Source organism: Mya arenaria, chromosome 12 (assembly GCF_026914265.1).
Source record: "Mya arenaria isolate MELC-2E11 chromosome 12, ASM2691426v1".
Lineage (NCBI taxonomy): Eukaryota > Metazoa > Mollusca > Bivalvia > Myida > Myidae > Mya > Mya arenaria.
The window spans coordinates 29,004,055-29,028,384 of record NC_069133.1 but is presented as its reverse complement, the minus strand read 5'-3'; the positions used below and the strand labels follow the sequence as shown (position 1 = coordinate 29,028,384).

General features: G+C 36.7%; 1 protein-coding gene across 14 annotated transcripts in view; it reads left to right on the top strand.

Annotated features, from left to right (window-relative positions):
- The window catches only part of LOC128211515 (dedicator of cytokinesis protein 1-like), a 78,410-nt gene that overhangs the window by 47,684 nt on the left and 6,396 nt on the right, over positions 1–24,330 (top strand). For 7 of the 14 annotated variants that reach the window (XM_052916395.1, XM_052916391.1, XM_052916389.1 and 4 more), the window contains 19 exons: positions 1,326–1,482; positions 1,685–1,816; positions 2,055–2,174; positions 3,714–3,803; positions 3,961–4,065; positions 4,888–4,974; positions 5,282–5,336; positions 6,180–6,261; positions 6,829–6,901; positions 7,196–7,282; positions 7,577–7,691; positions 8,671–8,810; positions 9,296–9,427; positions 10,005–10,117; positions 11,126–11,146; positions 15,600–15,864; positions 16,350–16,367; positions 17,658–17,705; positions 21,310–21,475. In XM_052916395.1, coding sequence (XP_052772355.1) covers positions 1,326–1,482; positions 1,685–1,816; positions 2,055–2,174; positions 3,714–3,803; positions 3,961–4,065; positions 4,888–4,974; positions 5,282–5,336; positions 6,180–6,261; positions 6,829–6,901; positions 7,196–7,282; positions 7,577–7,691; positions 8,671–8,810; positions 9,296–9,427; positions 10,005–10,117; positions 11,126–11,146; positions 15,600–15,864; positions 16,350–16,367; positions 17,658–17,705; positions 21,310–21,475 — 2,006 coding nt within the window. The remainder of the gene's footprint in view (positions 1–1,325; positions 1,483–1,684; positions 1,817–2,054; positions 2,175–3,713; positions 3,804–3,960; positions 4,066–4,887; positions 4,975–5,281; positions 5,337–6,179; positions 6,262–6,828; positions 6,902–7,195; positions 7,283–7,576; positions 7,692–8,670; positions 8,811–9,295; positions 9,428–10,004; positions 10,118–11,125; positions 11,147–15,599; positions 15,865–16,349; positions 16,368–17,657; positions 17,706–21,309; positions 21,476–24,330) is intronic. The other 7 variants (XM_052916397.1, XM_052916403.1, XM_052916398.1 and 4 more) reach the window with 6 other exon arrangements.

The window sequence follows — 24,330 nt, the reverse complement described above, 5'->3', positions numbered from 1 at the left end:
GCTGTTCAAAGACACATATGTATATCTTACTTGGGGGAGGGAATACAGGGGAGGGCGATGAGCAGTATATGCAGCTGTTCAAAGACACGTATGTATATCTTACTTTGGGGAGGGAGTACAGGGGAGGGGGGGATGAGCAGTATATGCAGCTGTTCAAAGACACATATGTATATCTTACCTTGGGGGAGGGAGTACAGGGGAGGGGGATGAGCAGTATATGCAGCTGTTCAAAGACACGTATGTATATCTTACCTTGGGGGAGGGAATACAGGGGAGGGGGGGATGAGCAGTATATGCAGCTGTTCAAAGATGCGTATGTATATCTTACTTGGGGGAGGGAATACAGGGGAGGGGAATGAGCAGTATATGCAACTGTTCAAAGACACGTATGTATATCTTACTTGGGGGGAGGGAATACAGGGGAGGGGGGATGAGCAGTATATGCAACAATTCAAAGATGCGTATGTATATCTTACTTGGGGGAGGGAATACAGTGGAAAGGGGGAAGAGCAGTATATGCAACTGTTCAAAGACACGTATGTATATCTTACTTCGGGGAGGGAATACAGGGGAGGGGGGATGAGCAGTATATGCAGCTGTTCAAAGACACATATGTATATCTTACTTGGGGGAGGGAATACAGTGGAAAGGGGGAAGAGCAGTATATGCAGCTGTTCAAGGACACGTATGTATATCTTACTTGGGGGAGGGAATACAGGGGAGGGGGATGAGCAGTATATGCAGCTGTTCAAATACACATGTATATCTTACTTGGGGGAGGGAATACAGTGGAAAGGGGGAAGAGCAGTAAATGCAGCTGTTCAAAGACACGTAAATATATCTTACTTTGGGGAGGGAGTACAGGGGAGGGGGGAATGAGCAGTATATGCAACTGTTCAAAGACATATATGTATATCTTACCTTGGGGGAGGGAGTACAGGGGAGCGGGGATGAGCAGTATATGCAGCTGTTCAAAGACACGTATGTATATCTTACTTGGGGGAGGGAAAACAGGGGAGGGGGATGAGCAGTATATGCAGCTGTTCAAAGACACATATGTATATCTTACCTTGGGGGAGGGAGTACAGGGGAGAGGGATGAGCAGTATATGCAGATGTTCAAGGACAGGCTTAAATATATGTTACATTTAGACAATGGGTTGGTGAGGAGGGAAGGTGTTTGCATGAAAGTATTCAAAGACATATCATACATTGAAGAAAGGGGGGATGAACAGTACATACACATCTGTATTACTTTAAGTCTGATGTGATGCATGAGTGCAGAATTACCCATTCGCAGGTCCTATAATGTGTTCTATTTTTCAGGCTATTCCAAGCATGTAACCAGTCAGAGAAGCTACGCAAGCCTGGCCTGGAGTTTGTTGAGATGGTCAGTAAACTGTTACAGCGACTGCTTGAGTATCGACACATCATCCAAGATGAGATCAAGGATCATCGTATGAGCTGCATAGTCAATCTGCTAGTATGGCTCATTTCTCTCTACATGGGATATGAATAATCTATTTTCTAAGAGAAAGCTATTATGAGAACATAAAATATATTAACAGGGTTTTATGTGAAATTAGAAAATCGGTAACCCCCAAACCCCCCTTGTTGGAGGGATGACCATGATGATGATAATTATGAGAGTCCCTTTAAATGCATGTTGCCAAATTATATTCCAGGACTTCTACAACGAGATAGGACGTCGGGAAATGTATGTGCGGTACCTCCACAAGCTGTCAGCCATGCATCTCGAGTGTGACAACTACACCGAGGCCGCCTACACCCTCATGCTCTATGCAAATCTGCTCACTGTGAGTATTTGTTCTGAACAAGCCTGAACACTATTGCCTTTAGCCCACAACCCCAAAATGGCATGTAACAAGCCCAGGCTTGATTCGGGGTTTTGGGCTTGTGGTTATTGAATATCACTGGTAATGTTATATATTGCTAAAATTCTTCATCTAAAAAACAGTAATACAAAGGGAATTACTTATTGATGTTTAAACCATATATTTATTATTTATGCGAAGTATTTCTCTTTCCTGATAGTGGAGTAAGGACCCATTGCCAGTGATACTGGAGTCTGAGCGATTCCCAGACGCCCGCACACACCAGGAGCTGAAGGAGATGTTGTACCACCACGTCATAAACTACTTTGAGAAGGGAAAGGTCAGTGTTGATTGAATTAATGATTAAGGTTTAACATTAAACACAATAATACTGAAACATGCTCATGCCCTATTATGTGAAAATGATCAGATAGTCCATCATATCACTCAGAGCATACTTAGTTACATTTAGTTAAGCCTGTGGAATATTATGTAATGTTTCTTAGCATCTTGTAATGAGAATATTACAAAAATTATTTTTATGCCCCAGGTGGGCATATTAAAATCGCAACGTCCGTCCGTGTGTCCGGCTCAATAACTCGTGTCCGGGCTGTAACTTTCCCTTGTATGGACAGATATTAAAATAACTTGCGACATGTGTTCCACATACCAAGACGACGTGTCACGTGCAAGACCCGTGTCCCTACCTCTAAGGTCAAGGTCACACTTAGTGTTTATTCACAATGGAGTGCTGCATATAGGACATAGAGTATAGGTTGTCGTGTCCGGGCTGTTACTTTCCCTTGTATGGACAGATTTTAAAATAACTTGCCACATGTGTTCCACATACCAAGGCGACATGTTGCGTGCAAGACCTGTGTCCCTACCTCTAAGGTCAAGGTCACACTTAGTGTTTATTCACAATGGAGTGCTGCATATAGGACATAGAGTATAGGTTGTCGTGTCCGGGCTGTTACTTTCCCTTGTATGGACAGATTTTAAAATAACTTGCCACATGTGTTCAACATACCAAGACGACCTGTCGCGTGCAAGACCCGTGTCCCTACCTCTTAGGTCAAGGTCACACTTAAGTGTTTATTCACAATGGAGTGCTGCATATAAAGACATAGAGTAAAGGTTGTCATGTCCGGGCTGTAACTTTCCCTTGTATGGACAGATTTTAAAATAACTTGCCACATGTGTTCCACATACCAAGACGACGTGTCGCGTGCAAGACCTGTGTCCCTGCCTCAAAGGTCAAGGTCACACTTAGTGTTTATTCACAATGGAGTGCTGCATATAAGGACATAGAGTATAGGTTGTCGTGTCCGGGCTGTAACTTTCTCTTGTATGAACAGATTTTAAAATGACTTGCCACATGTGTCCGACATACCAAGACGACGTGTCACGTGCAAGACCCGTGTCCATACTTCTAAGTTCAAGGTCACAATTAGGTGTTTATTCACAATGGAATGCTGCTTATAAGGACATAACAGTGTAGGTTGTCAAGTATAGGTGGTATTTTTTATGTTTAGAGGCAATTTAAAATAGCCTGCCATATGTATTTGACACGTAATGGCAAGATCAACTTTTCATGTACTGACCTTGTTCATAGGTCAATGTCACATTCAGGGGCATTCGTCACATATTGTGACAGCTCTTGTTTTAGCATAAGCTTGAAAGAACAGCAGTACATTCAGCACCAATCTTCTATATCATCATGTCCATATACTCCTTTTCATTTATATAATCATTAGTTTACATTGCCTGTATCTAGATTTCATTCCCATTGTCACATCATTGATATTAAATGTATTATAAATAATGTGTTGTCTTGGCCTATAACAAAGATGTATTCAATGGAGACATGTGTTTGTAGATGTGGGAGATGGGTATTGAGCTGTGTCAGGAGATTGCCCGCATCTACGAGAACGACCTCTTTGACTATGAGAAACTCAGCTTCATTCTTGTAAGTATTTGACTTCACAGTATAAATTGCCTCATTTCGATTGATGCATGGTCCAAAAATTTTTGTATTAACGTGTATGATTTTAATACATATGAGAATTGTTGCATTTATACAAGATTCAAAATTAAAATACACGGTTAAAATTGTATGTTGACAGAGGAAGCAGGCGTCGTTGTTCGAGAACATAATGCGTGAGATGAGGCCGGACCCGGAGTACTTCCGTGTAGGATACTATGGCATGGGATTCCCCTCATTTCTGCAGGTACACACATGGTGTCCAGTATGTTGTCCACTCAACCACTTAAGAAGCCTTTTCCAACTATCACTAAATTTAGTCAGAATGTGTATAGGCAAAATATCTTTGACATGTTCAATAACCAGCCAAATCACTCTAGTCACTTAAGAGTTATTGCCCTTTGATTGAAGAAATTTACTAAAATTAGTATTTTCTGTTCAATAACATTTGAAGGCTTTGTTTAATTACCACAATAGTTAGGAATTCTGCATAATATCTCTAACAAGTTTGATAACCAGCCATCTCTCCACAAGCTCTCTGCCTTTAAGAACAGAAATTACTTGGACTCAATACTTTAGAAGCCTTTGTCCAATCATCACCAAATTTGGTCATAATGTGTATGGGCATAATATCTCCAACAAGTTTGATAACCAGCTGTCTTGATTGAGTCATTCAAGAGTTATCACTCTTTAATGATAGAAATTACCTAAAATTGGTCTTGTCTCATCAATCACTTGAGAAGCCTATGTCCAATCATCACCAAGTTTGGTCAGAATTTGTAAGGGCAAAATATCTTGGTCAGGTTTGATAATCAGCCATGTCGCATCTGTCACTCACTGATTTATAACCCTTGAATTGGCAAAAACTGTCTTAATTTGGCTTAACATTAAACCATATATCACCAAACTTGGTGTCCTAAAATTAGGATGGGCATTTTTTGTTAAAGTTGGCACTCTTGATTTTATAATATTACAAAATGAGGTGTATGAGCAATTGTGTATTATATTACAAAATAAGATGTTAATCTACCGAGGGAAGGAGTATGAACGATTATGTATTATATTACAGAATAAGGTGCTTATTTACCGAGGGAAGGAGTATGAACGATTACAGGACTTCAGTGGCCGAATGCAGACACTCTTCCCTAATGCAGAGGTAGGCATCATTCTGCAATGCGTTTTGTTCTTGCCCTTGTAAAATTGTCAATTGCTAAAAATACATACAGTCAGGAGCTGAGAAAAAAAAACAACTCTGCTCTCCAATTTTGATGGGTAAAACATAGCTACCTATCAAGACATCTTGTTCATGATATTGTATGGTGTAAGCTTGACTTTCTTTAAAGTCAAGATGCAGTATGGGCTTTTCTTGTATGTGCTTTATGAGATGCTGTATTTGATTTTGTAGTCTTGTTACATTTCATGTTACTCTCATTTTATACAGTTGTGATTGGTTTTCCTTTCAGTTGATGAAGACATTGAATGCTCCATCTGAGGAACTGAAAGAATCTCACAAACAATGTATCCTTCTATCACACCGTTATTTATGATTCTGGTCGGGCCAATTAAAAATAACCTAGCAGGGCCAATTAAAAATAACTGTTCAGACCTCTGTCAGGCACCACTGCCCTCAATTGTACTCCCAGCTACATCATGTAAATTTACAAATGAAGTCAATACATGGAATCTACAAGCAGTCAATGCACCACTCATGTACATCATTCAGAAACATACAGGCCAGGAACAATTCATCATTAGTTTCACAGGCACATATTTGAAAAACTGAGGAGGCACAGGATAAATTCTATATTTCATTTCACATTTTTCATTTGCTTTTTCCTCAATGGTAGTCATTTTGAAACATACAACATATATGTTGTCATTTCATAAAGTTTACAATGCATTAATCCTCATGATAAAAAAGTCTTTATCAGCAGATGTAAAATGTATAATGTGTTCTAAAAATGATATTTTCAAATCCCACTTTTCCAGCAAAACAATCATTTAAATGAAATAAAAAGTGATTATTTCTTAACTGGTGCATACTGTATAGCAGTCATTGTTATACAAATAGTTTACCTGGTCTGCATTCAACTCAAATTAAATAGTACACATTATTGGTAGTTTTTCATTTTTAGCCCATTTCCATAATCAGCCATATAAAATAAATCACATCTCTTTTCGATTAATCAGCAATTTTATTCACTAGTTTGTTGTCAAAAGTCTCTTGTTCTGTTACCATTGCAAAGGCAGTATGTGCCATATGCACTTAAAGATTAAGCTTATAACAGATGGTGCATGTCTGAATTTTGAATCATCATATTTACCCACGACTAGATATATTTGACCTTGACCCTTGAACAGACCTTCAGGTAAACGCCGTTACTCCGGTGATGGAACTTAACCCCAAGTTCGACAAAGCTGACATCAGTGAGAAAATTCTCAAGTAAGACAACTCTCCTGGTAGCTTAATATTATCTCCCTTTACATTTAAATAACTAAGATTATTGGTTCTAATATAAAAAGCAATTCACACATTATGTTTTATCATACAAGTTGTAACATACCGTGTGAATTGGGATTGGCTTAGCAGAGCCATGAGATGTCAGGGTAGATCAATCCTACATCAAATGGTTAATTTTAGAGAGCCAAATGAAAATTGCAAACAAAGACAAAACCTCACAGCAATGTTTAAACTTGTTTTGAAAAGCCTTGATTATCATTAAATGCTATTCAGGATATTCTAACATTTATCTATCAGAACTGATTTGATCGGTTGGATGTACCATCCATCTTAGTGGTGATTTTTCTCAAAAAGTAGAAGTATTAACCATTCTATCTTAGTATTTCAAATTTAAGCCAGACATATTTGTTTTTTTTGGAAAAAAATGGTCAAGAGAAAGCTATTTAGGGTGAATTGAGTTAAAACATGTCTGCTTTAGAAAGCAATGTAGTGGCTAATATTTCTGATCAAATCATAGTCTTTGGCTACATGTAACTGATGCACTTACAGGTACTACCAGGTGAATGTGGTGCGAATGTTCACATTCTCTCGGAGAATAGACGAAGGAGGCAGCAATATTATGGTATGACATTCGTAATTTACATCTAAGGTAGATGAGTTTCAGACATTGCATCTAAGACATTTTCTGTCCAATATTCTTAAAATTTTAAAAAGTTATATTTATAATCACCTCAAAAATTAAAACCTTGAAACACAAGAAAGATTTATTGTTAGTTTGACACAACTATATCAACCATCCTAAGGGCTGTTCATGTTTCACCTATTGTAGTGAGTGGGTTTTTCCTACCAGCATCAACTATTCTAAGGGTCATTCAAGATTCCCCTATTGTAGTGTGTGGTTTATTTTCCATTTCAGAACATATGGCAGGAGAAGACAAACTTGATCACTGGCTCAACGCTGCCAGGCATTCTCTGCTGGTTTCCCGTCACTGAGACATTTGTGGTAAGGCTCATTACATACGCCTTAGTGATATGAATCTTGAACACTTACATTGGCAGCAAAACTTAAGATAATAACCAATTCCTGTTTCCATTGTTGTTTGTGATATATATGTGAGGTATACTTCTTGAATGTATACACTAGGTGAACTGGTATGCAATGTTTGTTTCATGGAAGTATTGTGCCTTTATTTTGAACTTGTTGCTTCTTACACCTTCAGCAAACAACAGCAAGCTAGTTTTATATACAGTAGAAGATACTTTTATTGCTAAACATATTGTGTCAACTATAATGCAGTACAAGGTGAGTCCAATAGAGACGGCAATAGAGACCCTGACCTCATCAAACAAGAAACTGAGCTCAGCCATCGAACACCAGCTGTCTGAACAGAACGCCCGGGCTGACCAGCTTGGTAAGTCAGATATTGTCGTAAAAAAAAGCATATTGCTGGTTCTAAATGAAAGGGCTCTATGTGATATTAAATAAAGAAACATTTTTACTTCCACCGGCAATTGATGTGTACTGTAAAATTTAGGCATATGTGGGTTTCAGTGATAATTGGTTTAATCAAAGCATCAACACTCAATTTAAAGTAAATTGAAGACTTCATACAATTTGGTTTTCATTTTGGCTGCCATCTAGAATAAAAAAAAAAATCATGTTTAAGGTGGCTTGAGGCCATTAATTTTATTCTTGCATCCGAGGGTTTAGGGGACGGAAATATGTTAGAAACATTCTATTTACACAACCATATGGTAATGGTGCTATATCACATCTCCAATGTAAATAAGGCAATGCCATTGGTCCAGGACTGGTCACGTGGTGATCCCATATTTTTCCATATTGGGTCACCAAATTTATGTCATACCGAAATGGCGTCTGTTTTCTGATTCTGATGAATAAATGAAACATGTAAAGAGGTTGTCGACCTGATATATACATTACAGGGTTAGTAGGTGACCCGATATTGGATATACAGGGCGCAGGAAACCATATTCCGGTTCGAACTTCGCTTTCACCAGATATGGTTTTCTTTGCCCTGTTATCTCATTTCGGATCACCTACTAATCCCGTAACGTAAAATATATGGCTAAAATACCCCATTTAGCTGCTAGACTAAATTCAGCTTATTTTTAAGAAAATGATAGTAGTAATATTATAAATCTATGTTTTCACCATGGTCTCAATTTTGACTACTCAGTAAGTTTCATGGAACCGTAAAATGTTAACAATGATGCCATTAATAATGTTGTTAATAATTAGTCCAAATTGTGTTCCAAATTTGGGTGGATAGAATAAGAAGTTAAAGAAAAAATGATAATTTTATGTTGGTACACTTGTTTGTGAGGTATATATGACTATCATACTCAGTGTTCATTTTTCATTTTCAGGCATGCTTTTGAAGGGCATAGTTGATGCTGCTGTGAATGGGGGCATCTCCAATTGGAAACACTTCTACGCAGACGACTTTGCCAAGAATGAACGGGACACTGAGTTTAATATACAGCTGAAGGAGGCAACTAAGCATCAGGTTTGAATGCACACTTTTACATTGGCAATGTACTATTCTATTTGAATAGAAATTTACTATTAAGCAAAATCTTTCTTTCTATGCAAGTAAACTATTGTTGAAATAAAAGTGTTGATTCCTTCCAAAACCACAGAATGTCTATTGTTGAAACAAAAGTGTTGATTCCTACCAAAACCACAGAATGTCTATTGTTGGTTTTACTCTAACATTTATTGATGCAGTTTATCTTTAAATTTTTACATTTATACAAGTTTTGGCACCAAAGATCCTGGTATAATTAATTTCATACAATAACCAGTTAAATATTATCATTGGCCTGAGTAAGATGGGTTCCAAATTCAACCCCAATACTCAAGGTCTTCAGGTGGTTATCTGGCTCACACCGCAGTGGTCATGTGATTGAGACTTACCAGGGGCATTCTCTCATGGACGCGTTATCAATTTATAATAACATATTGAAATCCAAATTCCATGTTGTGTTTCAGGCTGTGTTGATCAAGGACGGGATGTATGTTCACAAGCGGAAGGTGGCGGAGGTGCAGAAGCCGTTCCACGCTTACCTTGAGGAGAAATACGTGGAGTGGATTGACATGATAGAACGGGAGTATAACATCAAGGTACCAGTGCCAGGTTTTAGTTCACCTATGTTATCACTGTAGATAGGTTTCTTGTTGCGAGGGTTTAATATGCACAATTTTTTCCTCATGGATTATGATATTTGGTGGTGCAGATTATGAAGGCAATGTTAAGGCTGATCGTTTAATAAAGTCATACTTTTTAATAGACCTTGAAGTCAACAAATTGAAATGTGAGGTATAATAATGAAATTGGTGCATAATGTCTCATAAAACAACAGAACAATAGAGAGATTTCAAGATAAATCAAGGCACTTTGGTACTTAATAATAACACTTTGTCTTAAAATAATATTGATATAATTTTTGCTAAAACATTGCCACTGGATTTAAAAAGTTAAGTTAAACCTTCTAGTTTGGGTGTGTGTCTCTTACTGGTAGTAATCTGTAAATATTCATCCTGTGACACAGAAAAATTATATTTTCACCAGTGGCAAAAATATTAGTTTCAGTGCTCAAGCCTTGAAATAAAACCAATATCTTTCCCAATCTAGAACTGTACTTTATTTATTAGTGTATATTTCCATCTATATTGTAATTAAACAAGCCCCTAACTACAGGTAAAGGAGAAGACATCTACAACTAGCACACTGAAGAAGTACCATTCCATGTCCCAGTCAGCACTGAGTCTTGACCGCCTCTCCTCCATGTACCCAAATAACGCGGGACACAGGTAACTTACCATACAAGTCAGACACAGGGTTTGTGGGACAGAGGGGGATGCAGATAATATCTCAGAGCATACTGAAGAAAACAATGTCACAGTATGTTTTCATATTTGGACTGCCTCTTCTCCAAATACTACTTCAAGGGAAATAATATCTAAGACAGTTACTTTAGGGGGCTTGTTAAATGTCCTTCTGGTAGGAGTATGGCTTGTGTGTGGCCAGAGATTTGCCAAGTGTCCTTCTGGTAGGAGTACGGCTTGTGTGTGGCCAGAGATTTGCCAAGTGTCCTTCTGGTAGGAGTATGGCTTGTGCGTGGCAAGAGGCTTGTCAAGTGTCCTACCAGATACAAGGACCCTCCCTCTACGTCCCAAACAGTGCCTTTACTGGTAGCATGAACTAGCTAGTGCCAATTATCAGCTGCAACCACCCCTCTTCTATGACCCCAAACAGTGCCTCTACTTGTTCAGTTTCGGGCCAGGTATCAGCTGCAACCATCATTTACCTCTGTGTCCCCAAACAGTGCCAATTCTTTTTACTTTAACAAAATAATGCCAGATAGAAGGTGAACCTGTTGTTCATTCATGCCAAGCAGTTTATTCCTGATAGCATATAGATATAGAATGTCCCTGTGTCAAGAAATGTATAAGCTTGTCTGTTTTTCGAAGAAATGATCGATATTGTCATAACCTTGGCGTCATTTCTGTCAGCATGCAAAATTGTTAACCTCTGCCATATCTCAGAAACCATTTAAGATATTCAATTGAAACTTAATTCACATGATACCAAAGATAATATGCTCAGTCATGTACAACAAGGCCCATAACTGTGCTTTGATAAGTGTTCACCAATGTTCCTTTTTTGACTGAATCCTTTTTTGACTGAAAAGCATCACAGACAAGTTTGACATATGTTCCTCAGTGCTATTGTTTGTATGAACAGTTATTACCGATCTCTACCTTGGTATATAGTTCTTTGTTGTAATTTGCACGCCTTTTCTTTTTCCTGTTCTCTAGCATGCGACGTTGGCATAAGAGGTATTGTGTGTGATAGGTTCACAGGAGTTTGTGTGCTCTTTGTTACACGGAAATTGTCATCACATATTATTCATTATTACATGACTTTCTATAGAAATTACCATTCAATAGATTTTGCTATATACTTGTCAATTGTTCGGTAGCAGGTCAACAATTCAGTTATTTATTTTTTTTGGTAAAGTATTTTGTTTTGGTTAATTCCAAATTCTTTAATTTGACTATATTTACTAAAAAATTAGGAAATTATATTTAATTTCGTTTCAAATTATTTAATTTCGTTTCAAATAATTAAAAGGAATGATCAGAAATGAAAGGTTTACACAAGTATCAATTCTTTTTTCAGTAGATTCAAATTTAGCAATTCATACTTCATGTATTGAGACAGGTGTTAACATTTTGCCTGGTTACAAAGGAAGAACTCGGAAATATAATGTAAAGTACTAATTTTAGGTGCCTGGAGGTTTTTTCTGCCTCTGGCAAAAGTTGACTGGTCATTATCCGAACTTGACAAATAGTTTTGACTATTGAGTGGCAATCCTTCAAAAATTGTATATTTGTACACGGAATACGCTTATTGTGCTTGCTAACAGCTTCACTGCCAGTCATACTTCTACTGCGATAATCATGTTATGTTGACTTTGCTTTTCAAACAAAATGCTTTACAATTTTTCTTATTTTATCATATCTCTTTCTGTCTCTCACAATTAAGTTAGATCCATGTAGCTAGCTACTGAGTATACTGTATTACCTTCACCTTTGAGAAAGATCCATATGGCTAGCAGCTATATAGTATACTGTATAACCTTCACAATTAAGTTGGATCCACAATGCTAGAATCTACTGAATTCACCATCTAGATAGACCAAATGGCTAGCAGCTACAAAGTTCATCATTTAATAAGACCAAATGGCTAGCAGCTACAGAGTACACCATTGAGTAAGATCCATATTGCTAGCAACTAGAGAGTACACTATTTAGTCAGGCCACATGGCTAGCAGCTACAGAGTACACCATTTAGTAAGACCGAGTTCACCATTTAGTTAGGCCACATGGCTAGCAGCTACAGAGTACAACATTAAGTTAGGCCACATGACTAGGAGCTACAGAGTACAACATTTAGTTAGACCACATGACAAGCAGCTACAGAGTACACCATTTAGTTAGGCCACATGGCTAGCAGCTACAGAGTACAACATTAAGTTAGGCCACATGACTAGCAGCTACAGAGTACACCATTTAGTTAGGCCACATGGCTAGCAGCTACAGAGTACACCATTTAGTTAGGCCACATGGCTAGCAGCTTAACAGAGTACACCATTAAGTTAGGCCACATGGCTAGCAGCTACAGAGTACACCATTTAGTTAGGCCTCATGGCTAGCAGCTACAGAGTACACCATTTAGTTAGGCCACATGGCTAGCGGCTACAGAGTACACCATTTAGGTAGATCACATGGCTAGCCGCTACAGAGTACACCATTTAGTTAGGCCACATGGCTAGCAGCTACAGAGTACACGTTTTAGTTAGACCACATGACTAGCAGCTACAGAGTACACCATTAAGTTAGGCCACATGGCTAGCAGCTACAGAGTACACCATTTAGTTAGGCCACATGGCTAGCAGCTACAGAGTACACCATTTAGTTAGGCCACATGGCTAGTGGCTACAGAGTACACCATTTAGGTAGATCACATGGCTAGCCGCTACAGAGTACACCATTTAGTTAGGCCACATGGCTAGCAGCTACAGAGTACACCATTTAGTTAGACCACATGACTAGCAGCTACAGAGTACACCATTAAGTTAGGCCACATGGCTAGCAGCTACAGAGTACACAATTTGGTAAGGCCACATGGCTAGCAGTTACAGAGTACACCATTTAGTTAGGCAACATAGCTAGCAGCTACAGAGTACACCATTTAGTTAGGCCACATGGCTAGCAGCTACAGAGTACACCATTTAGGTAGATCACATGGCTAGCGGCTACAGAGTACACGATTTAGTTAGGCCACATGGCTAGCAGCTACAGAGTACACGATTTAGTTAGGCCACATGGCTAGTGGCTACATAGTTCACCAGTTAGTCAGACCACATGGCTAGCAGCTACAGAGTACACCATCAAGTTAGGCCACGTGGCTAGAAGCTACAGTGTACACCATTTAGTTACACCACGTGGCTAGCAGCTACAGAGCTCATTTAGTTAGACCACATGGCTAGTGGCTACATAGTTCACCAGTTAGTCAGACCACATGGCTAGCAGCTACAGTGTACACCATTTAGTTACACCATGTGGCTAGCAGCTACAGAGCTCAATTAGTTAGACCACATGGCTAGTGGCTACATAGTTCACCAGTTAGTTAGGCCACATGGCTAGCAGCTACAGAGTACACCATTTAGGTAGATCACATGGCTAGCGGCTACAGTGTACACCATTTAGTTACACCACGTGGCTAGCAGCTACAGAGCTCATTTAGTTAGGCCACATGGCTAGTGGCTACATAGTTCACCAGTTAGTCAGACCACATGGCTAGCAGCTACAGAGTACACCATCAAGTTAGGCCACGTGGCTAGAAGCTACAGTGTACACCATTTAGTTACACCATGTGGCTAACAGCTACAGAGCTCATTTAGTTTGACCACGTGGCTAGCAGCTACAGAGTATTCTCTAGACTTATTACTCTTTAAATTACAAGGATATCAATATCAGATTTATTTTTGCAAATAGATTAGTTTGTGAGTTTTAAACCTATCCTAATATTAATTTACTAATATTTTTAATTGATAGGTAATAGTGATGTTAAATGTTAACCTCACAAAATTAGCCATGATTAAAAATTTCTGTAATATCTCTAGAGTATAAATCTGCCATGTTTAAAGAGCATCTTTCTATTCATATATTTTATGTTTTGTCACCTCAGACCTTTGTTTGTCATCTATTTCAACTTTAGTAGTTATTTTCTATATTCCTTTCTTCTATAATTTTCATTTCACATTTAACTCTGTTTTCCTTCTTTAAGTTTATTTCTCTATATCTGCTTATATAATCAAGTGTGTAAACAACATGATTAATTGATTTAGAAACAAATTGTCAATCATGAAAAAAATGTGTTTTTTTACACTTATTTTATATGATTTAAAAACACTTCATTAAAACAAATTATCTTTGGATGTGCACAACAGATTTTGCTATAAGCTTCTCTGGATTTTTTTGAAAGTAGCAGTTATAAAAACCATGAAATTGACATTAAGCATGGCTCAAACCACTTGTTGTAAAAGGGTTGACTGTTTATTTTTAACATTTACCTCCAACATCTGTTTGTTTTTACATTCGGTACAAATGTGCATATGTTTTCTCTGAATTAGACATAAATTTCATCTTATCCTGTTTGAAAACGATAAGTTTCTGACCATTAAACTGTTTTTAAATGCGCCTTGGATGGTTTTCATGAGCATTGCAAAACAACAATTTAAAAAAGGGGAAAAATCCAAATCTAACTGACAATTAACTGATCTTGATTGTTTCAGATTAAAAATAAAACAAGGAAGAAAAGCATCAATCAAATTATGTTGAAGACTTTTTAAAATGCTTTTTCTTTGTTATAAATTGCACATAGGAATGATTCTAATCAGAAGTATTGAATACAATGTACAATACTTGTTCACAATATATTGAATGACATGTATATCTTACTTTTTTCACTTATAATTGGCCGAAAACATTTGTTCCCGTCCACAAACTTGTGTCATTGTGGTTGTTTTGCACCTTTATTATATAATGTTAATTTAGATGGGGTTTGTAACGAACAATTCTGGCATGATATTGGTGTACCTAAGTGGAATATTTTTTCATGTCAAATTATTTACATATTTAATGTAGATATCATGTTAAAAATCAGTCACTTGGTACTAACAGTGATTTTTTAAAACATTAAATAAGATCTTAATCATCTTGAAAGATTTTTGCACTTGATGGCATGCTATTGTTTTGCTTAACTCATTGTAATAAATGCTTCACAGGAAGTATTTTAATTGGATCTTTCAGCATAAATGTACTGTATCATTGACAAGGAAATGAAATCTTTCAGGAACAAAGCATCGATACAGTTGAAATGGAAATTTTTCCCATTGACTTACGTGAATAACAAAGCCTAGCATAAAAATGTAACATTTATTCTTAGGTAAGCTCATCTGTTTAACAAAGAGAAAAAGCTGGGCTATCTCAGTAGCCTGGAAGTTGTTGGTTGTGATGTGCAAACACTTTTAACCTTGGCCATAGCTTAAAAGCTGTTGAATATATTCAAATGAAACTTGGTATGCATGTTGCCTATCAACTATCTCTGCATCCTGGTAAAAAAACAGACCAAAACCTTCTATAAATACTGGAACTGTAAGAATTATTATTATTATTTTTTTTATATGGTCTGATTTTATCTATCAAAATGTTATCATTGCAGTGGTGTTGGAGGCAGCATGACTAATGTCAGTTCCTCCCCAAGTATAGCGATCACACCAAGCCCCAACACCAAGGCCATGGCCTCACGTTCTCAGTCTGTATGGTCCAAGAGCGGTGGGGCAGAAAAGATCCTGCCGCGGAAGGGGCTCCAGTCCAAGGTCAACCGACGCGGCAAGGGCATATCTCAGATCAGTAACACCAGCTCATCCGATTCCCTCGACTCAAACCGGAACTCATCTGACCACCCCATAGAGCTTAGCGAACAGGTATGAATGGACTCCTTTATAAGGGCGGGACTCCTATATGAGTGACTTATATTGTTATTAAGTGATGAATTTAAATTAAATATTTTCTGTCGCTGATTCCCTTTAGCGTATTGGTCATTCATTGTATTGTCCAATGATAACTCTTGTTGCATTCATGTTAAGTTTGTTATTGTTCTATTAAATGTTTGATGTCATGCTTGGGAGCTGTTCATACAAATAACCAATAAACAAACTTTTCTGGTCATGTGCACAACTGATCAAGTCTCGCAGTAAATCCATCTGAGGTATTAAAGCTTTTGATATTTTATAGCTATCTTTTTAAATGTACCTAGATGTGCACATGAACATAATTCATCATTATCATCATCATCATCATCATCATCATCATCATCATCATCATCATCATCATCATAATCATCATCATCAATTTCAAGATTTAAGTATATTGTCTTTATTAGTCACTTTATGCATTTATTAACTTCAAGGGAATACAAAATGGACAGGTATGGTCAATGATACCATTATGCTTCTTTATAAGTTCTTATTTGCGGAATTTCTGCTAATACATGTATCTATAATCATAGAGTTAACAAGATTAACTTTCATAAGTAATCTATTCTTACAAATAAGAGAATGCTAATTCTATTCTAATGATAGGAATAAGCAGAAATTCCTTTTGATTTTACAGTTTAAGTTAAATAGTATTCGATTGTTTTTTGGTTTATTGCTATTACATTTGAATTAAGTTAAACAAAATTCTGTTAAAATTAATGTTTCACAAAGTATTTTTGAGTGAATATTTCATTGAATCAGTACATCACTAACTGCATGATTATTTTTGGCTTTTTGTGCGCATACTTTTTAATATTAACATTTAAATGATTATACTTATTGTGATTTAGCTGATCTTGTTTACAGAGACAAATGCCACGTTACTGTGTAACTGTCATACCCTCGGCCTCATCCTTGTCAACACACACAAGATTTAACTTTGACCATAAGAAAGCTTAAACCATAACTTTAAAGGGACTGTACACCAGATTGGCACCAAAAAAAGTTTTTTTCTGTAACGAATCTCAGGACAATTATGAAATAAAATGTTTTACTCTTTGATATCGTAATTGTAAAAAAAATACCAAAATGAAAAAGAAAAAAATAGAGTCGGACACCGGGTTTTGAACGAGTGTCGCCAAAAATTCAGTCCAGTATTGTATCCACTGTTCTACGAAGGCTCACCCTAAATGGTTGGAATATTTAAGCTATATACCTAACTTGGTAATATCAAGTGATAATATCGACTAGCCAATTACGCATCAGGAATGAATTTTACTAGGTAGACATACCTAGTAATCTTTTTTAATGAAAAAATAAGAAAAATAAATTAATTGTAAACTATGTGGTACTTCAGTTAGTAAGTTTCAATGCATTGTACACATTGATACCAAGTTTATGTCAGTTTTCGTCAATTTTCTTTTATCATATGGAGTACAGCCCCTTTAAACCACACAAGATGTTCACTTGAAACAGTATGGATGTTAACCAGTGGCAACATGCAGCAAGGCCATAACTCTTGATTGATAAATGTGGAGTTAAGCCCCTTTAATGACTGAAATAAACAAGAAAAGTGTTGGCATCAGCCATCTGTTTATTTTACTTGTATAAGAAGGCATTAGTGGCCTACTATAGAATTTCCCCTAAAACCATCATGTTTTTAAACCCAATACAAAACTCTGAACAAATGATGGTTTGAAGGTATGCCTATGTAAAAACTCAACTTATGAAGAATGTTTTAGGGTCCAGAGAAAAGACTGTCTCAGTTCTTCGTAGATTTAAAGGACCAGGTAACCATGGTTTCTGTTGAAATCAGCAGATTATTGATTGGTCAGTATTGTGGAGTAATATTTGCAGACTGAACAAAATTTTGCAGTACAGTTCTTATTATAGCCATATATATGCACAATCCTCTAGTAACAATAAAACTAAAATTTTGTGATAAAACATACAGAGTCAAGATTTGAAAAATATAGAACACTGATGCGACTTTGTAAAAAAATAAAAGCTTAAACTGAATCAAATCATTACAAATAATTTAAAGTTACATCAAACAACTGATGTGTGTTTCACATGTTAAAACGCTGCAGGCCATCAGGTTCTACTTACATCTTCACTCTCCTGATGGTCTGTTCTTTCCAGCGACCAATCAGGTGACTATAGACTCTATAATGTTGTCCAGTAAACCCCATCGTTGGATATCCCCGATACACTACTGCGCTATGCTTCATTGTGCACCGTGGGAGATTTGGCTAGGAAAATCTTGTAATCATGAATCATTGATGAGGCAGTTTCAATGGTTCCACAAGTAACAAATGTGTTAATATGCACGGACACTCTTACTTATGTTTTCCTGTAGAATAAGTATTCTGCCGAAAGCTCAAATACAGGGTAGAACTGGATCCACTGGATCATAACAAATTTTAAAACCCTTATAGACCAATCACCTTTGGAGACTACAGACAATACAGGGTTATTTAAAAGTATTTTATTGTAACATGTTATTTCATTGGAAGAAGAGTTGTCTATCCTGCTTTGTGATATTAATATGAAACATGATTTTGTCAGTCAATTTTTCCACAGTATGTATGAAGAAAGTACCGTGGTTGTCGGCAATGAGTATACCCATGTCTTGCACTTGATCTTACTTTGACAATTTGAATACAGTTGCTGTCTCTGACTCTCCCGTAAACTTTTATGATATAATTATTGGTCCATCTTATCATTGAACTCATGACAAGATATTATTATAAGATACAGAATTTAAGTTTTGTATTATGTTACAGTCACAAAGTAAATGGATAGTTTTCCTGCAATTTCATTTGTCTTGAAATGTCTTTTGAAATAAATATTATTATTACTCAGGGTTATAAAGTGTTTCAGTAATATGATAATGTCCATTGAGACAGGCATACAGTGTACATGTATGTCAATTACTGAGGTCTTGTCATGGGTACTTTTTCTGGAATATAAACTATGATAACTTGAGAAAAGTGCAGCTAATTTTTGTGTACCATTGTATTGGTTACCATTTTGTTAACAACGCCCTACTGACATCATATACCGAATCTGCTACCTAAGTATTCTACAATAGGTTACAGAACACCAGTTTTATAAATAACTATGTTGTGGTTGACACACAGGGGGTCCTCTCAAGCCTTATTTCCAATATTAGGGCCTAGGTATCCTGCTGGTTTTGACAGAAAGCTGATACAATAAACAGTCACACTACTCCCCAACCCAATGTTCAGTATGTTCAAAGCACAAGATATTTTATGCAAGACTTAACAATTATTTACCTAATTTATTTGAATTGTCATTTGTATTTTAATTTATTTCACATTTTTGAAGATGTATGAAATAGTTCTGGTAATGGCTTCAACGTTTAAGTTTGCATGTTGTTATTTTCTGGGCACTTACTAATTTTAAAATCAGACAAATTGAACAATTCAATTTATTGTCAATAAATGTTCACAAAACTTGTGCATATTTAAATTGATGCAATTGGGCTGTTTATGATTTCTAGGCATGAATCTGCTCTGTATAAAATGGCTGTAACTGTGCGAGGAATATGCTTTTTGGGCTACGTTTATAACTATTAAAATAATTAAAATTGATGATGTTTGCATATTACAGATTGCCAAAAGATGAATTATGTCCTATAAATTGACAGTAAATTTGCATTTATTTGGTGAATTAATAACTTATTCTGAGCATTTGTCAGTTATGTGGATTACATGTAACCAGATATATTATAAAACGTACTGTGCACAAATGCCTGATACATTACAAGTAGGATAAAATCACTCATTACCTTGTATAAATGAACTTGTGACTTGCATGTTCAAAACTTTTAGTATAAGAATGTTTTAATCTGCCAAGGTTATACTGATGTATGTTAGCAATCAGTCAGTTTAAAATATTTGTTTTTTAGCTCTGCTGAGCACTTTGTCCTCAGGATGAGCTTTTCCCATCACCCACTGTTTTGTGTTGATCATCCATCTGTCCGTCATCCAACAATTACTTCAAACAACATTTCCTCCTAAATCACCAGGCCAATTTAGATGAAACTTCATTGGGATGTTCCTTGGATGAAGCTCTTTCAAAATTTCACAGAAATGAATTCCATCCAGAACTAATATTTGACAGTACTTCATCATAGTTTAATCCCTAGTTGCATTGCCATGAACCAATAAACTCATTTATTCTCATAAATAGAAAAAGGTTTAAAACTTTCACTCAGGTTAGCGATTTGGGGTCATAATGGCCCTCTTGTTATGTTTCATTAACTATCAACCTTTTTTTTTTTAATGACTCGAAGAGAACTAGGTCAGTATCCAATTTCTGTTTACCTGAATTTAGAATTCTGGAATGTATAATCAGTTGGTGATGTTCTTTGTTTGTTTGTTTGTTAAATTTAAACATGCTAAACTTATGTACCATTTACTTGTATTATTTTCCAGTATGCCTTATACCATAAGGGAAACAAGTAACAAAAGTAATATATGAGGACCTAAAGTCGTCTCCTTCCATTAAATTTAAAAGAATGGCATCACCACATTTCAGAGGATGGTGCCTGGCTTGCTTTAATTTTATGAAAGCATCTTTCCTGCACATTTTGATGCTCAAACTTTGGAAATAAACCTTATATTGAATGAGAAACAATGTCATTTTCACACCAGGAGTCGGCCTGAGGACCCTCAAGGTTCAAAGATGTTTAAGTTGTCATACAGGGCCTTCAACAATTGCCACATTTGTAATTGTATAAAAAATAAATATTTTGTCATTTTGACTCATCTTATTCTAGAATGTGCTTTTATGAAGTTTTAACGAAATTGAACGCAACACATGTTTGCAAGTTTAATATTGCAAATGAAAATTACAGTCAGAAGACTAGTTACACAAAACGCTACTTATGCAGAAGCAATAGTTTTCACCCAGGCACATTTTGGGGGTTATCATAGCCAAAGTTCTGTGAAGGAAATGATGAATGTGTCATTTACTCAATTTAAAAGAAATTGTGATAGTGAAGGAGCAGGATTTCACTTTCAAACAATATAGAGATTCACACAATTTAAAGCATTTACCTGGAGGGAAACAAGCCTTAAGTATTTTTACGACTTTAAGACCTAGATGACTTCAGGTCCTCGTATGTTAGCTATGTTAAATCATTCGGATCATATAACTCCTGGTCGTGATGATGTAATAGAGTGCGATGCTGTATGATGCACCTTAGTCAATAACATGTTCAGGTGTACAGAGAATATTTATGTGTGTAAATAGATTATAAAGATGTAATTTTAAATGCAGGCTAATATTGACCATAAAATGCAGATTTAAAAAATAATAACAACTCTGTGCCTGTATTAGCAAATATTACTTGTCTGTTGGCAGATCACTCCACGTCGTCCGCCGCGTCCAGATGCGGAGAAGGAGCGACGAAACTCGCAGCAGCGGCTGTCCCAGCAGTTTTCCCAGCTGTCACACCTGCCAGGTTGTCATGGCAATGGCCACCCCCTCCTGCACAAAAAACCCTCCTTTGTATCTTACACTTACACAGGCATGTATCTGTTGTATCTCTTCGTACATGAAACCTCGCCTCTACACACTTTTTTTTTATGCCCCCGAAGGTGGGCATATTAAAATCACTCCGTCCGTCTGTCCGCACACACGAATGAGTCTATATTGGGTACTAATTCCTTCATTACTTATAGAAGATCAAATTTGTTGGGTAGCCCTTGTAAGGTAGGGTTAGTTAGGGTTAGTAGGGGTTTAGTGGGTATAACTTTATAATGGGAGTAATGGTAAAGTACCTAACAAAGGTTGATATGTGAGAACGTCCGCATCCGTGCGTCCGGCTCAATAACTTGTGTCTGGGCTGTAACTTTCCCTTGTATGGACAAATTTTAAAATAACTTGCCACATGTGTTCTACATACCAAGACGACCTGTCACATCAAGGTCACACTTAGTGTTTATTCACAATGGAGTGCTGCATATAAGGATATAGAGCATAGGTTGTCATGTCCAGGCTGTAACTTTCCCTTGTATGGACAGGTTTTTCAAAATAACTTGCCACATGTGTTCCACATATCAGACGCAGACGACGTGTCGCATGCAAGACCCGTGTCCCTTTCTCTAAGGTCAAGGTCACACTTAGTGTTTATTCACAATTGAGTGCTGCATATGTTGTTGTGTCCGGGCTTTAACTTTCTCTTGTTTGGACAGATTTTGAAATAACATGCCACATGTGTTCGACATACCAAGACGACGTGTCACATGCAAGACCCATGTCCCTATCTCTAAGGTCAAGGTCACAATTAGTGTTTATTCACAATGGAATGCTGCTTATAAGGACATAACAGTGTAGGTTGTCAAATATAGGTGGTATTTTTTATGTTTAGAGGCAATTTAAAATAACCTGCCATATGTATTTGACACGTAAAGGCAAGATCAACTTTTCATGTACTGACCTTGTTCATAGGTCAATGTCACATTCGGGGGCATTCGTCACATAGTGTGACAGCTCTTGTTTTAGCATAAGCTTGAAAGGACAGCAGTACACACTTAGTGTTTGTTCACAATGGAGTGCTGCATATAAGGACATAGAGTATAGGTTGTCTTGTCAGGGCTGTAACTTTCTTTTGTATGAACAGATTTTAAAATAGCTTACCACATGTGTTTGACATACCAAGACGACATGGCGCATGCAAGACCTGTGTCCTTACCTCTAAGGTCAAGGTCACACTAAGGTGTTTATTCACAATGGAGTGCTGCTTATAAGGACAGAGAGTAAAGGTTGTCGTGTCCGGGCTGTAACTTTTTTTTGTATTGACAGATTTTAAAATAACTTGCCACATGTGTTTGACATACCAAGCCGACGTGTGGGGTGCAAGACCCATGTCCCTACCTCTAAGGTGAAAGATACACTTAGTGTTTATTCACAATGGAATGCTGAATATAAGGTCATAAGAGTGTAGGTTGTCAAATATGGGTGGTATTTTTTTATGTTCAGAGGCAATTTAAAATAACTTGCCATATGTATTTGACACATAAAGGCAAGATCAATTTTTCATGTACTGACCTTGTTCATAGGTCAATGTCACATTCGGGGGCAATTGTCACATACCGTGACAGCTCTTGTTTTTGCTTAAGTATAGTATTACTCATATATGATTTGTATAATGTTAAATAAGAATAACAGCGAATATAATAGGAATTTGTTTTTGATTAATTTACAATACAGTTACTTGTTAAATCTTATCTGTTGTTTTTCCTGATATCTATCAATATTTTCACATGCAATGATAACAAGGGCTGCCTGGCAGGAGGTGAATATCCTCAGAAATATGTATGTGTTTGGGCAAAATATGTACTAGGTTGCTTAGAACAATATATTTTCTTACAACATACTCGATGCAGTGCTTTACAGTTTAAAATAAAATGCTACTTTAGGCAAAATGCTTTTAAGTAGAAAAAGATAAGACAATGCCCACAGTTCGCAGCAATTAAAATGATATTTGATAGCAATCCCCCTAGTTAAGGGGAAAATCGCCTGAAATGCCTTCCAGAGATGATGGCGGTAAAAAGAATCACAATAACATTGATTAGACATTGCACTTTGTAATCCTTTATTTTTTCTTTTTGTTGTAAGTATACAAACACATGTATCGAGGTATAGGTCTGTATTCCTTGCACTGGTCATGGGTAACTCTTTCCTCTTTAGAAACTAAAACTCTTCTCTGTATGAAACAAGGGCATATCTTGTCTACTGCAAGATCTTGATAGCTTAAATGAAAGTTCTGTTTCAGCCATGTTTCTAGATAAGTGTGCACTGTTGTTGCATGCCTCATTCCATTGCAAGAGAAGTCTTTTCTTTATGAAGTTGCCCTGTTATGCTTCAATAATAAAGAAACAAAGATACTTGAAGAAACAAAGATACTTTAAGAAACAGTCCGATTGGAAAAGATTTTATACAACTTTTGCACTTACTTTGTCAAATAATTCATTAATTAAAAGTGTAACAGTGTGATGAATAAAGGATTTTGTCTCATGCTCTACACAGTTTTGCATGTATTAAATTTGAGTGCTCAGCACAACAGGGATGTAACTTCTTCTATATTGATGATAGAGTTACATCCTCTTGCATTGAGCCCACCTATTGTTCTCTATGCACTATAACACTATTCCAAATGGTCATTCTTTCATGAAATGAAAAACTTAAATGTTATGTTGCACCGTTTCTTGTTTTATTTTATTTAAGCTGTATTATTATTTTGTTTGCTGTATTGTGTATTGTACACTTAATGTTTCCATATAAACAAAATGTAACATATGACATAACATAATGAAATTAAAGAGTTACAGCTGTTAATCTATAGCATATGTGTTTAATGTTTAAAAGCAACTAAAAGAA